Genomic DNA, 16,500 nt, shown 5'->3' with positions numbered 1-16,500 from the left:
TTCCAGCATGATAATGCACCATGTCACAAAGCAAAAGTCGTCTCAAACTGGTTTCATGAACATGAACATGACAATGAGTTCAGTGTTCTTCAGTGGCCTTCCCAGTCACCGGATCTGAATCCAATAGAACACCTTTGGAATGTGGTAGAACGGGAGATTCACAACTTGAAAGTCCACATGAAAAATCTGCAGGAATTGCATGATGCAATCATGTGATCATGGACCAGAGTCTCAAAGGAATCAATGTGGAATCTTTGTGGAATCAATGGCACAAAGAATTGAGGCTGTTTTGAGAGCAATGGGAGGCAAAGGGAGGCCCTACCCAGTATTAGTATAGTGTTCCTAATAAAGTGTTCGTGAGAGAGTATAATAGAGTCTTTTACATGTGTAGCGTGTTAGTTTCAGTGAGATGTGGAGCACGAATTGTTCCGCAGCCTTGATAGAGCTGCCTATAATGGGTTATAGGACTCGCAGTAATCAACACTTTAAATGAAACTGAGCAGACACTAGCCCTCCAGGTCACGTCTGATACAGAGGGTGTACAGAAACCCATTTGTGACTTCTATTCAGTGCAAAAACCTTGGCCAAATGTCTGCCAGTGATTGCCAAACCTCTAGCACATTCTGGATAAGTCACAGGAATGCTCTCATGTCAATTCACACATTTTTAGAGGACAGGTATCAGCTCTAGGTTACGAGAGCATATTTGTCAAGAGATAAATATCGAGTGCTTGATGTTACAGGATCTGATATTTCTCCATTTCTCAATTCCTTGTGGCTCCTGTCGGTCATAAACACCGGCACTTCTGAGAACCTCATGGAGCCTCTAAGTCTCCAGAGCGCATTTAAAGCAGCCGTGACCTCTAGTGACAACGTGCTTCGGCTTCCCCCCCGATTCCCCCCATGTAGCCTGGTAGAGGCACGCGGTGGTTCCCCCCCCTGCATGGCTAGAGGGGAGGGGGGTGGGGGGGGGGGGATTTCCAGGGATCTAATTAGCCTCAGGGGTCCCTCTCCTCTGGATCTTGTACCTGCTCCGCCTCATGCCTTATTCAACAGCCCTGCCGCCTGCAAGGCCACCTGGATTACCCTGCCACTCTCAGATGGGGTTCAAAGTTCAAATGTCACTCTAGGAGGGCATTTTCATCCTAGTGATATTGCGCGGAGTCACGAGGCTGTGGGCCTGTGTTAATGACAGTCCCTGGGTTTATCTGTGGTTCGAGCCCGGCACTGAGCTGCTGGGATATATATTGTGTGCGGCAAATAGAATGCTTTGCTTATGGGAGGAAAGTAAGGTCAGGGCTATTATTGAAAACTGCACAGCAACCTTGTCTCACACAGGGAGCTCGAAACTGGTGTAATGGATTGTATATGGTGTGTATGAATACTGAGCACTTTTGGGCTTTGGGACCATTGTATTGTGATAGTGGTGAGATTTATATAAACACCATTGGAACTGAGGCTATGTAAAAATAAAAAGTAAAAAAAATAAAAAAAAGAGCCTGAAAAGAATTTCAAAGAATGTATTGCACATACCTAGTGTATATCACATCAGGTCACACAGAGCATCAACGCAAGAGTCTAAAAAATGCAAAAAAGAAATGTCCCTGTCGTCAGCAGATGCTCGTCAGAAGCTACTCAGGGGTATAGACATCCACTGTGGTTATGAGAGCACAGCAAGCCGGGGATCGGTGGGATTCGACTGCAGCCAAACGCCGCCTCGACCGCGGTGGTGGGAGGAATGTGACAGGCGGGGATTGACCGTGACAGCGTCCATACATTAACTTCATTACCTCACTCGCGGGCCTGCTGGTGGCTTTGTATGCAACTTTTTTCCAAAGCGAGCCGATTTGTCTGGGATTAAATGTCAGGCTAATGGCTAGGCCCTGGGGAGAAAGGATGATTAGTCTCTCCCGCCTCTGAACCAAGAGGAAAAAATAAAAACAAATGGTGCCCTTCTTATCTATAATTAATCATTTTAATGGACCTGAATCGCCAACATCTTAACTCCCCCCCGCACCCCCACCCTCCCCACTAAGTAACCAGCTTTAGATTGGTGAGTAAAAATGCAGCAACTGAAGGAGAAGGGGGGGGGGGGGGATAATGAACTGATACCTCTGAAATATATCATGCTTTAAACAAGGGGAGGATGAATCGATAATGGTAATCAGTGTTCTTCTTCCTGGCCCACAGGCTGTTCAAACGCCGGGTCTTTGCATCGGAGGGCCGCATCGATCCCGACCAAATTATGGGTGATGAAAAGCAGATATGAGGGATTTTTGCATGACCCGATTCGTCCTATTTGAGCATTAAATCAATGATTTATCTCTACCCAATTCATAATCTGTTCTTCCCCCAAAACTGATATTACAGAATACAGTATAACATACCTGGACCACATATTTCAAAACATTCACATTAGGGATCTATGATCATTAACGCAACAATTCCGACTGTAGTGAAGCTGAATCTTACCAAGAACAGTGAGCCTGGCAGGGCGCGATCTGATGGCTGCCTGGATGGCTTGGCACTCAAAGAAAGCGTCATCTTGCATTTCGGTTCTCTGAATCAGGAGATGGTATTCGCCCTTACTATGGTCCCCAACAATGTCATAGCGTGGGTAGCCTGGAAAAGACACACACACACACACACACACACACACACACACACACACACACACACACACACACACACACACACACACACACACACACAGAAGAACACGAAAAAAAACACAAAAACACATTATTACAGTACTCCCTCCATCAGCACATACCACAACAATAGGCTACAATATCTTTATTGTGTACAGAATGTTCTGCAAGCCTTTCCAATTACCCAAGGCTATGGATGGCCATGACCACAAGGCTTTAACTACAAAAGAAACACAATTAATGTACAATTGGTTTTTCAGAGAGAGACAGAGCTTGTTAGTTCTCTCAACAGAACACACACACACACACACATGCAATCACAATTATATTTGTGATGTGGGCTGCATTATTGTTGCTTTCTGTTACTTTAAGATTAGACATCTTTAGCACAGCCAGATGAAAGTAATTACATTCTCTGCCCACCTACAATTAGCTTTGCTGGGATGAGGGGAGATAGTGGAAGGGAGAGGTAGGCTGGAGGAGGGGAGAGAGTGAAAGGGAGAGGTAGGCTGGAGGAGGGGAGAGAGTGATAAAGAGAGAGGGAGGCAGGACGCTTTTTAAAAAAAAAATGAAAGGGAGAGTTAATCTGCCTGCATGCATAAATTGAGCAGTTGTCAGCAGTTGAGGGGATTCAATTCTCCAATCGCCAATTGCGTCCAGTCCAGTGACTGTCATAATAGCTATTATAACCCACTGAAAAACAGACCTAACGGGAAATATTATTAGGAAATAATATCACCATAAACTGATCACTGAGCAGAATTGGTTTCAGTTAAATACAGCAACTGTTGGCTCCTCGGAAAATGAAAACAATATGGCTGATAATGAAAGAACAATCTTTTTTTCTTTTACAACGTTTTAGTTATTCATGCAGAGTGTTCATGCCAACGTGTTACTTACTAAATGAGGTTGTTACAGAAGGCGATATGTGTATGTTCTACGGGAGGAGGATTTGACACCATTGAACAGCAAACCTGAGTCTCCATTTTGAAAGTAAATACACATAAATCAGGCTGGGCTCATTTGATGCTGTCAGAGGGAGGGTGAAGGATGAAGAGCACTAACGTGAAAGCAATAAAAACAACGACTCCTCTCACAACACGTAGGGTTGTTCTCAAAGAACCCTCAGAAAATGCTGCTCCAAAGACTGCTTTGAGAGTCAAGCTTTTTAAACTGGAGGTAAACAAATGCATGGTCTGGTTGGGGGGGACGGGGGACGGGGGACGAAGGGAGGGAGGAGTGCAACAGAGGCCTTAAAGGAGCGGGGCGTATGCAAAGCGGTGAGTCCACTCCGCTAGAACACCCCTGACAATAACAACATGTTAGTCTACAAACGTTTCGCAGGACCAAAACAGTGTTTGTAAACAAAATATTTCTTTCAAGGGGATCTCATTTCCTAATCGCTAATGATTAAACCTGCAACGGGATTAAGCGACGGAATCTCACTCTTAATTCGTATGAGTTCATACAATAAGCAGAACACAAATTCATACAGTATTCATGGCTTTTCATAAGAAACCGTGTCGTACGATTTCATATGAATTTGGTGTTATGCTTTTTGTATGAATTCATAGGAATTAAGCATGAGATCCTGTGTCACCTTAATAAGTCAGCTTATTGGACGATAGAGTGAGCTACAATCAAGGTGGGTGTGATGGGGGCGGGGAAGGAGAGGGCATTAAACCCAAATGGCCAGAGTAAATAACATTAATGCCCATTGATTCCCTCTAAAATATAGCTGTTTATTCTACTGCCCAGGGATCAATGGTAATGTAAGTCTAGGCCATCCATAAGCATTTGAACCAAGCTGTAGGGGGACTCTTACGTGAGCCGATGGTGAGAGACTTACTCTCATACCACTGCTCATACAAATAACACGGCTTATGACGGACGCCCTCTCGTTATTATGCACATACTGTATTAGATGATGCATTCATGTACTTCCCACATTTGACCGGAACCGCAGTATATCATTGCCTATTTCACGGGCAGTGGCATTAATGATTTTACAATGCGGCAAGGTTAATGGTTGGTGGTCATTCTTGATTTGATACATTGACGAAGGGACTTCAGCATTTTATACTGATGTCTTTAGAATAAGCTATTGAAATCTCGTCTGTTTCTCCTCATAAGGCAAGATAAAATATGAAAAAACAATCATACAGTATAACTTGACCCCCCCCCCCCCCTCACCCCCCTCAAAACCCACATGAAGTCATTTCCATTATTGTGAGGAAATGTCTTTCAGGGAATACTAATATGCATCGAAAGATCCCTGAGGAAACCAATTTTCCCCTTAGAGCGTTGAAGGCACTTCACAACCTGAATACATTTCCAGAAAAACCATTATGATTCCAGATCAAGTGTTAGGCAAAACGTCCTCACAAATGGGAATCTATAGCTGAAGACAAAAGCATGTCAATTAAACTAAACAATGTAAAATAGCAGTCAGTTAGAGGTGATGAATCCATCAGGATTAGTCAGCCAGCCCCTGCGTTGTCAGCCCCTGCATAGATCAATGTGGGACTTTGAGAGGGACAGAGAGGGTCCAGGGGACGGTGATGTATCTCACTATGGAGGAGTGTGCGCACCTAACTGACACATCAATAGAAGGAAACAGCCATGAACACTGGCTGAGTGGAGGTAGATCAAAGGCAACACGGCAAAGAAGGTAAAAGGCCACATGCAAAGTGGGCGCTCTCTCACTCCAATTAAAAGAGAGAGAGGTAAATCACGGGGGGGGGGGGGGGGGGGGGGGCGGGGGGTGGTAGCAACGAAGGGTGGAGTGCCACTGACAGTCAAACTCTTCAATCACCTTCGCTTTCAAAACCATTTTACTACTGGGACATTTGCATTTCAAATGAGAATTTCTCATTGACTTTGGCCTTTGATTTAATACCCCACTTCATCTCTCACCGTCTCCTTGTTGCTGTAGAATGACGCTAATTGTGTTTCGTGCCATTATCCTTTATGACTCGAGCCATTTTTTTTTTACTCTCTCTCCTAACGCCAGTTATGATAGCCATTCAGAACAATAGTGCAGTGTCACTATGGAGCCTCTTTTCTGCTGTGCTGGCTAAGAGGGCAATTTCCCTGTCGCTTCTAAAAGCAAACACTGCGACGCAGCCCAGGCGGCGGGGAGAGAGCTGTTCCAGTTCACACCAGCCCTCGTCATTGATCTGCCATAAAGAATGAAGTGCCATTTATTCCATGGTGGGCAAGCAGAGACAGACAGAGCCCCTGTCCCCGTCACCTCTCTCCCTCCACCAAGCTGAGCTGATAGTGATGTTTGCTTAAACACCGGCTGGTCCCTGGGGGCCTGGTCGTTACCCTGCACTTCAGTGACACGGGCGATGGCTCCCAGGATGCTACTAAAGGCCTGGAGTGGGATTGAATGGACGTAATGGGACTGGATTGTTCTCAGAGGCCCAATTAGGGAACACAGTCTGTGACGCAACAGAACTCAGACAAATGCAGCCAATGTCTACAGGGGAGCAGCATGTACAGAGATTGGCAGGCAAGGGTTTGTGAAAATAAATCTCAGATTGGATGGTAGGAATAAACTGCATTCCACTGACATACTGGACTATAAAACCCTGGCATATTTCCTGATTGTCCTTATTGCGATTTTGTGCACTGTTTTGTTCAAATTTTTCATCAAACCAATTGCGTGCCATATAGTTAAACTTAGCAGACATCTTTATCCAAAGCAACGTACAACAAATACATTTGTTTAAGTAAGTGAATCATCTATCCAACAGTCATCATAAGACAAAGTAATCAATGCTCACACCAGGGGCCATTGGCAGTCGTAATGCCAGTAGGCTAATTTTTTTATTTTTTATTTTTTATTGATTGAGTCAAATAGTTTGTAAGGAGGTTTGATGCCAATGCATAATGTAGTCAACCACCACTCTCTACCTATACAAAAATCCACACCCCTTTGAAGCTTGATTGTGAGATATAATTTCCTCTGGCAGCCATCAGCGCTGCGCTCTTCAACAGCCCAAGGAAAGATTGGAAGAAGACGCGCCGCTTTGGAAATGAGCACAACATGATTTTACCATCTGCCAGAGTAACAGATGTTGCGATAAGTTGCTGCAACTTTCAAATGTTGATTTTCTTTAACCCAGATGCAGTTAAAGTGCCAGTGAATAGGTTTTCTATATTTAGGATGACTGGGGGGGGGGGGGGGGGGGGGGGGTGGTAGGCCTGCTGCATTGCGTGCGTTTGTTTGTTTTTGTAGGTTTATGATCAAACTGTAAAAAACATTCAGCCTAAAATCACACATCACAAGATTAATATAGTGGCAACTGCGATTAATGTTGCAAATCTGAGAAATGGCATCTATTGGACAAGCACATTCGGGCTACTCAGAGAGCCACCAAGTATATTATGAGTTATAAACTGAATGACACTTGAGCAACATTGGCCATTTACCAAATCATTTCATCTTTGCAATTGCAACAAGTCCCAATGTTTTTCTACCTTTTCACCCATCACATGAAGACTGTTGCCATGCAAACTCTTTGCTTAATCATTCACGAGAGGGTTCTGATTAATTCTTGCCATGAAATAAATTTGAAACACTTGTGAGACTTTTGAAAAGCAGCAATTACACAATCAGTGTGTGTGACTCCTGGGCCACATCAAGTGGTTATTTAAATTAATGATCAAACTGTAATTAAATACTCCATTGCTCTGTAGCAGTCATTTGCCTCATATGACAACTGACAGGCACCTTTTCGGGGAGAGCATGGATGGGGTTTTTCAATTAAGAAATGGGAATGAGAGAAAAACACTGATCAATGGACTTAAATACAACACAATAACAATGGAGAAAAACAGTGGCAAAGAGACAGTAGCTGAGATGGAGAGCACAGTAGAGAGAATGAAGGACAGATGGAACAGACCTTCAGGAGAGAGGAAGAGACAAAGAGAGTGAGGGGAGGGGAGGGGAGGGGAGGCGTAAAGGAATATAATGGCGAAAAAGAAAAAAAGAAAAGAAAGTCTAAGGGAGAGAGAAAAGAGGGAGAGATGGGGAGACAAAGGAGAGCTAGAGAGGCATGAACATGATGTAGCTAAATGTCCTGGCTGAGAGAGAGAGAGAAAGGGAGAGAGAGAGAGAGAGTGTAGGGAAAAAAACGAAAGGCAAAGGCCATTTCTGAAGGGAAAAATAATAGAAGGTAAAGGCCATTACAGAGAGAGAGAGAGAGAGGGGGAGAGAAAAAAGACAAAGAGAGAGAGAAGGAGAGAGAGAGAGAGAGAGAGAGAGAGAGAAAGAGAGAGAGAGAGAGATATGTCTCAAGAGAGATGTGTTTGTGTTCTTTGTGGAAGTGTGCAGTACCAAAATTAGCCCTTGTCCTACCTGAGAGGTCTCTGTTGACGCCCAGGGCCATGCCATCACGGAGCCAGAGCACCATGCCATGGTACCCGGGGATGGTGCAGGGCAGGGTCACCGGCTGACCCGCCACCACCACCAGGTCTGTGGGCTGCTGGGTGAACACAGCACAGGCCCCTGGAACACAGAGAGAGAGGGAGGCACAGTCAGTGGTCAGTACAGTCTGGGTTTTAAGCAACACCCCCAAAGTCGTCCATGTTTTTTTGCTGTTGTTCAGCTCAGAGGGATGGGGTGGAGGAAAGAAAGATGGTAAGGGAAAAGGAGAATGGATTGTCTTAACGGAGATGAAAAGCAGAAATAAAAAGGACAGATGGACAGATGGACTAAATAAGCGATAGACACATGATAGGCATGTTGGAAGTGTTGGATATATATATATATATAGAGAGAGAGAGACGCATTAATAATAAAAACTAATTTTTACATAGAATTGGTCAAGGCTTGCAATAACGATGAACAAGATATTGTACAGAGTTACCATTCACATCACCATAAAGCATTGTAGGCAAAGGAGGCATCAAATCAAATGAAAGTGTTCAGCTGTTCAACGATATTTGAGGCCTCATTCATTCCATGTCTCCCACATACTGTACACATGACAACCACTGTCTTCCCCATCCAACGCAGAGATGCACACAGTAAATGTATTTCTCCTACACAGTAGATATCGACAGCACCGTATAGCTATGGGGTCTGTCAAATAGTGAAGTACCTGCAATGTGTGTGTCTGTGTGTGTGTGTGTGTGTGTGTGTGTGCGTGCGCGCGCGTGTGTGTGTCTGTGTCTGTGTGTGTGTGTGTGTGTGTGTGTGTACAAAGGAAGGAATTCAACACTGAGGAATATGGCATTCAGTAGGAGAAGTGAAAAGAGTCTACAGAATTTAGAGAATGTTAGAATGTGAGCAGCAGACAGAGTTGCCTTGAAAAGTGTACAACGTATACAGCCATTGTAGATAGATAGATAGATAGATAGATAGATAGATAGATAGATAGATAGATAGGTATTTTATTGATCCCTGAGGGGAAATTAAGGTGTTACAGCAGCTTACATCACAAACAACCACAACAACAAAATAAAGTGACAGAATAAAGTAATAGAATAAAATAAAATAGACATCTAAAACATTATATACAGTAAGAACAGTCCAGTAAGAAGAGAGAGAGTTGTACAGTCTTATTGCGGCAGAAAAGATCTCCTATAGCGCTCCTTAGTGCAACATGGTTGTAATAATCTGTTGCTAAAGGAGCTTCTCTGCTCTGCCACAGTGTTATGTAGGGGATGGGAGGGATTGTCCATGATGGCCAGGAGTTTGGTCCTCATCCTCCTATTGGCCACCTCCTCCACAGTGTCCAGGGTGACACAGAGGACAGGACCAGCTTTCCTAATAAGCTTGTTCAACCTCTTGGTGTCACCTTCCTTGATGCTGCCTCCCCAGCATACCACCGCGTACAGCACTGCGCTGGCCACCACTGACTGGTAGAACATGTTCAGCAGAGTCCTGCGCATGCCAAAGGACCTGAGCCTCCTCAGAAGATAAAGCCAGCTCTGGCCCCTCTTGTACAGGACATCTGTGTTACCAGTATTGTGTTATTCCCCTTTGTGTGACATTTTGTATGATGCTAAATGCACACTGTGTCCAAATTGTTTACCTGGCAATTTCTCATTTGTATCAGTCAACAGTCATCCATATTCATATCTTATTTCTTCCATCCATGTAATCAAGAGTAAATGTTTAAAGCATCTGTGGTGATATTCACTTATTACCTCTCAAATACATGAGAAAGTGACTAATATTAAACATATTTATTATAACAGTCCGCCCATGGTTCAGACAATGGGAAATTGGATAGCACATTGAATATTGATTTTGCTGATTAATTATAAAGTTTTTCCTCTTGGACAATCCAACATTTTCTGCCAGTCCCATTAGTGAATTAACTCTTAGGGTTGGATTTCCTTGGCTCATCCAGGCAGGCTATAGCCTTTCACGCTTTTTTTTTTTTTTTACCATGCTTTTTAATTTCCATCCTTAGGCATCACCCTAAGTGTAGTTCTTTTCCTACTCCTAAATTGAGTGAAACATCCAATACGTTCTAGATCAATCAATGTTGCTCCCTGTACTCAAATTACAATGTTTCATGTTGCTTTAATGGAACTTTCACATCTGATCCTAAACTCTCAGTTTCCTTTCCTCTGAGCCAAAGTTGACTGAGAATACAGTGTCCTAGTAGTAGAAGATACTGGGAGATTTTGTGGGTGAAACCACCCTTGACTCATGAGGAGCCCATTTCATTGTCTTACAACATGTAGCGCGAGTCACACTGATAGTGGCAGATGTAGCGTGACGAAGCGGCGTCACGGTAGAATGACCATACCTGACGTAAGACAATGGGGCCCATGTTTGTCTCTTGGGCTTCTACTCCACCTGTTAATGAAATGTGCCTCCTCTGTCCCCTCTCCTGCTGATGGTTTATTCACAACTACCTTCTTAAACCCTTGAGTGTTAATGCTCAATAATTAAAGAGATACTAAAAAAAATTTAAATCAAATTTTGACTTAAGTGTTGATTTTATGGTTCATGATATAATGTTAATCGATTTCTTAACTCATTAGACCACACAGTCCTCAGTTTAAGGCCAACAGACCTTTGCAAACATGCTTTTGGTATTATGGTAGTGGGGAGGTGTGGCCCTCTGTCCAATCAGGTAATTTCTAGAAAGAAATACTTCTATCACAGGGATCTGTTTTTGCATGTGAGTGCTAATTTTAGAACTAGTGGCTGAAAATATACAACAATCCTGTAGCATCACTTTAAGTGTGTGTCAGTCAAAGGAGAATCTCTTCCTCTCAGGAGGTATTTAGAGGAGTCAGGGAAACATCACAATAGCAATAATACTGAAGGTCATTTTGAGGTGTATATACTGATTAACGAGGTGTCATGAATATCTGATTCACATACAGTATAGGTTTTAAGACAATGTATTTACTGTGCTGCATACATAAGGGACATCTGCTGTCTGTGTACTGTCTTCTCTTTACTTGCTGAACAGCACAGTTGAACATGACTTTGCCACTGTTGACATTAAGGATATTCTTATTGACGTTCAGTCCAAAATGTATGTCTCTGTACTCCAACCAATGGCAAAAGGCTGCAGTCGCCGAATGCTGAAATATGATTCTGTGGATGAACACACACAACTGAGACCCATCGATCACGTTAGCCACATAAATAGTTCACTGCACCAAGGGAGACTTAGGGGGCCAAGCATGCACGTTCTCCCATGTACTGCCATCAAATGGAGTTTGAGGATCTGTGGGGTGCAATGTAATGCGTCAATCTAGCCTAGTGCTCTCTCTGGTTTATTCTCTACAGGGACACTGCACAGCATGGCTAGCTCTAATGGGAGTCAGAATGGAACAAATGAATCTCATCATTACTTCCCCCAGTTTCTCAGTGGGCGAGGACACTCTGAGCAAAATCAAAACAAATAAACATATTTTGTCTTGGATACTTGTGCTTCAATTTTCTGTTTGCCTTAAGCATTTTCATCCCCTTCAGTATTAAGCTTGCGAAGACAAAATTGGTTTGCAAAGACACAGTTGTGCCAACGCAAAAGCATTTCACATTAGTTTGGGGACTGACATTCTTGGAAGTATAAAGGTTCTGTTATTATTTGCAATTTAAAGATACATAAACATTTAACAGTGAGTCATCATATGTTTCTATCCTACTGTATTTCAGTACCACATGCATACAAGACGAATGCTGTAACTTACTATCTGTGAGATGATATAACTTCACAAAGAGTCATCTCTGTTGGCAAAACTAAATGCACTGCTGTTATTTATAGTTAATGCTAGTTCCATTTCTCTGTAAATGTCATCTTGAGTCATACCTACTGAGGATAACCAGCCTTGACAGGGGTTGTGATGAAGCAGTCTTCTGCAGCAAGATTGACATACAGTAGGGTAAAGAGGCTATACACAACACAACACAAACATTCAGTCATTCTAATACCCCAACCCACACAATGACTTTAAGTGGAAATATTTAGCAAATACATCTGGAATCGGCTGACCTTTACCGACAGCATCTAAACCCCTCTATCACCATCCATGCATGGCTTTTTCAGGTGTTTGTACCGTACGTTCAATATGCACCGTATTATGGCGGATCGATTTCCACCCTGGCCTGTGGATTTACTGAAATGCAATTAGGCTTATGAGGGCCCCTCATATTCCCTTACCTGTTGAGAACATTGAGAAGAGGAGGCATTTGGCAGCTTTATTTAATTGTCGCAGCGGACTGTGAAAGGTCTACCGGGGAGAGGGAAATGTGTGCCATAAACAGCGTCAGCAATTTAGTGCAAGAGTGCTGAGAGTGATTCAGTCTCATTACGGTCCCTGCAGTCTCTTCATAGTGCTGTACAGAGGACCACTGTGCCTGTAAACTAAAAGAATGGGAGGGTGAGGACATTTTGAAATATGGGGTTGTGTGCCCTGTCGTCATTGTGGGGACTACATCGCAAAAGTGTAACAGTGTAAGATTGGAATAGTGTATTATTACCTCTGTTTGGTCCCTGTCATCGCAATGTGAATTGTTAACAGCTGTGACAAAACAGATTACATTTCATTGTCATTCCAGGTTCTTTCTATTATTATTGTCAGAAGGCGAAAAATGAAAGTCCACCTGAGAGAGTATATAAAAAAAATATAAAAACAAACAGGCTTTGAATTAATCTAGCGTACATAATGGAATTATTACAGGGAATTGTCACGGTCCACCTAGAGTCCATACTGCTGTGAAATGTTTTCTGAGGATTTGACCAAATACGTTTCCGAATGCTAAACGGGATATTGTCAAGATAGAAAATCAGCGAGTCCTTCTAATCTTGTGTAAAAAATGATAAAGGATGGAAATACACCGCAGTGTGACAAACACAAAAAACATTACGTGTAGCCTCCCTTGGGTCTTTGTGTGAAAAATGAAATTGTTACTTGTTAGGCTGGAGACAGGCCTTGAAAGATAAGGGGGTGGATTTTGAAAAAAAACTGTGGAAAATGTTGTTTTCTTTCAATTCTCTGAGTTATCCAACCTTTCAATTCTCTGAGTTACCCAGCTCCCTGCCTAGAAACACAAGTGTGTCTTCTCCAGCTTCAACAAGGGTAGAGGGTAAAAGAGGAGAAAATGGAGCTTGAAAAACTTTGATTCATGGATTGTTCCTTCTTCTCTATGAACAAAGACTCTGAAACACAGCCGAAGGCCATTATTGCTTGGCAAAAAACAGAGAAATCGAAATGCCACTCAAATCAAAAACAAGATTTACTTCCTCTAATGCCAAGATGAAAGCACAGGAGGATCGTTTGTGGTTCACTCTCTCTTCCAACAAGAGTAGTTTGAGTTTTAATGTGACTCCATTTGTATGAGTCTACACTGCAGTGTACATACATTGCACAGTGCTGTAATAATAGGGAGCCCCTTAACAACATTGAGAAGTCAAGAATGTTTATTGTGCCTTAGGAGTGTTCGCAAGAGAAGTGCCAGTGCTCGAGGCCCATTTCTATTACCCTTTTAACAACACAGAGCTTTTAACAACACAGAGCAGGGGTAATTGATAGATTGTATGCAGGGAGGTGTGCAGTGTGCGATTGATCGGAGAAAGAGATGTAGGCGAAAAGCTAATCTTGCCCCTGAGACAGGCGAAAGGCCAAGCCCATTGTACTGGCGTAGATGCCTGTGTGTCCAGCTCTGTTATGATTTCTTATTATCTCTGTGGAACAACACTTCACGGCAATTACAATCCACCCCTGCTTGAAGGAGATTAGTTACTTTGTGTAAGAACAAGCTGGGACAACAACCTTGAGCACTCCCACAGCACACATTGTAATAAAAGGTGAATCACATGACATGTTGACTCTAAACCAATCTGGCATGTGAATTTGTCTTTTTTTTAACACTAGAAGCCCTGGGCCGTCATTACTACCCAAAAGTTTTATTACCCAGAGTGAGGTCCGGAGACATCCATTTGTCTATGTTAGTGTAACAGTGTAATCACTGAATTAGATCAATGCCATGCACATAATAATGCACTGGTTGAGTTTGCTCAGGACTTAAGAATCCTTAGGATACCACATGTTGTATTTTAAAGAGCTGCATATTGAAAGAACATGTTGACGGACGTATTTCAACCCGTGGTCAAATATGTGAGTGTATTACGGATTGAGGGTCCCTTCACTCTTTATCACCCACACTCCCTGTGCTGTGAACTTTTGACCCTTTACCTCCACTACAGGTAACAGAACCTTCGAGAACCCTCTACCATCACCACAGGTAGGTCCCCCCCTATAGTAACCATAACCCCAACCCTAGAGACCTCTTCATCCCCGCTACCCCCCCAGTACAAGTTCTCTCCCGCTAATAAAAAAATAATAATAGCCTACTGGCATTACGACTGCCTATGGCCCCTGGTGTGAGCATTGATTACTTTGTCTTATGATGACTGTTGGAAAGATGATTCACTTACTTAAACAAATGTATTGTTGTAAGTCGCTTTGGATAAAGGCGTCTGCTAAATGCCATAAACGTAAAAATGTAAATGACAGAAAAGGGCGGACTAAGCAACAATATTTGAAGGAATCGTTAATTTTTTGATAAAAGCACCAAATTTGGCACTGAAGTAGATTCATGTACCCTGAAAAGATTTAGATATGAAGCCACCGCAGAGATGGACCCTGGCGGCAGTAACAGCTACTTTTTATCAAAATGTTCGCAGACAGTACCACTATTTTACATAAATTCTAGCTCATATATCACATTTGGTGATATTATCAAAAAAAGACCCTCTGAAAATGAAGGGTTTGTAAAAACAGTACAGTTGGTGGCCATTTAGAAAAATGGCTGCTATGGCCTGAGCCAAATCTGCAGCGGCTCGATATCTAAATCTTAGGGTTTAGTTCTCAATATGTGCCTCCTCAAATCCAAGAGGCAGGAAACGCACTGGTTTCAATGGATGGTGTGGCACTGTAGTCCGAGATGATTTTGTGTGTTATGTGTGATTTTGAAATTGTAACAACGCTATTATATTATAAACAGACAGTGAGACACATTGCACCAGTGGACCTCCGTTGGGCGACCATTGTTAAAAGGTTGCTTATGTTCACCCAAAGCGTGTAATGATACGGCGGAAGGGAGATCCCATTTGTGGAGTGAGTCTACATTGCTATTTCCATATGTAAATGCAAACGATTTATGTACTGTATGTCGTTGTAAGATCGCTAATTAAAATGGCAAACACAATTGGTTTTTTTGTCACTGTCCTTTTTATCTGTGCAGTGCACTCTAGCAGGGTCCTCTCAGGGAGTCTCTCATTTAATCAGCTTCAGAGAGAAAGATGTTCACGTCAACACTGGGAAGAAGGGAATAAACCAAATAGAGCTCCATATTGTATTGTATTGCTTTCCCTCATATTGATACTGTATCATATGTTGGGACTGTCAAGGGAAGGTTACATCCCAAGCAGGGGAGGCTGGAGGAGGTAGAAATCGGAATAAAGGCTCATTGTAATGGATGAAATGCAATGAGGAATGGTATCAAATACAAGACAACTTCAGTTTCTTGATTCGATGATGATATTTAACCAATAACAACGTATCAGTAGGCATGGTGATACTATTGTGAAGCGGATATTCATTGATTTGATGCAATCATGAGAGAAAATGAACCCTGCAGGCACTATATATTACATTGATGGGTAGTGACTCATTGGGGATGACCAAAAAGGGATGTTATCAAATTCATAGCTCAAGTATCTGTGGCTGTGGCTGAGAGAGAAAGTCTTTCTTCTCATGTATTTATAGAGGGGACATACAGATAGTGTTCAGGCCCAGTGATAAATCAACAGGATAGAACTGTCACCAACCAAGGCAGTTGTCTGTAGCCTATTGAGTTTGTGCCGTGTTCATATGTGAAGGGTGAGATCACAGCTTCACCAAAATAATGATTTTTCCCCTCTAAGTCATAAAACATATGCTAATGATATGATACAACAAAATGGCCGTCGTTACACCATGTTAGAGCAGAATGCCCTCGTAAGTCGTGTTGTGATATTGGAAAATGAAATATGTATCTCTGCGTAAAACGGTGTCTAGTTTTTGAAGACACAACAGTCAATGAAGGACAGCTGCTTGTGGTGAGGGACGCTATCCTATTACCCTCTGAACAAGATGCAGATGTCATCCGGATACTGTATGGCGAGCCCTGCCATGCATTTGTGGTCTTATCGACAGCTAGTGTAGCTGAATCTGTGTGGAGTAAAGAATGAGGTCAACGGGTGGAAGGTGGTGTGGTCATACTTCATGTAATTGGAAGCATTCCACCTACTGGAAGGACATCCTTGGTTTAGTACAACGTTGTTACAGTATCTCTTCTAACCTCAAATCCCACCAACCGT

At 42.7% G+C, this 16,500-nt stretch overlaps 1 protein-coding gene across 1 annotated transcript in view; it reads right to left on the bottom strand.

Annotated features, from left to right (window-relative positions):
- kirrel3a (kirre like nephrin family adhesion molecule 3a) overlaps positions 1 to 16,500 on the bottom strand; it is a gene marked incomplete at both ends in the record, with an annotated part of 55,397 nt that overhangs the window by 34,909 nt on the left and 3,988 nt on the right. The window contains 2 exons of the mRNA XM_083665286.1: positions 2,472 to 2,621; positions 8,019 to 8,168. Of these exons, the coding sequence (XP_083521412.1) occupies positions 2,472 to 2,621; positions 8,019 to 8,168 (300 nt within the window). The remainder of the gene's footprint in view (positions 1 to 2,471; positions 2,622 to 8,018; positions 8,169 to 16,500) is intronic.

This window comes from Argentina silus, assembly GCF_951799395.1.
Source record: "Argentina silus genome assembly, chromosome: 2".
Lineage (NCBI taxonomy): Eukaryota > Metazoa > Chordata > Actinopteri > Argentiniformes > Argentinidae > Argentina > Argentina silus.
Note: the sequence above shows the minus strand (reverse complement) of the source record. Positions and strands in the feature narration are given on the sequence as shown.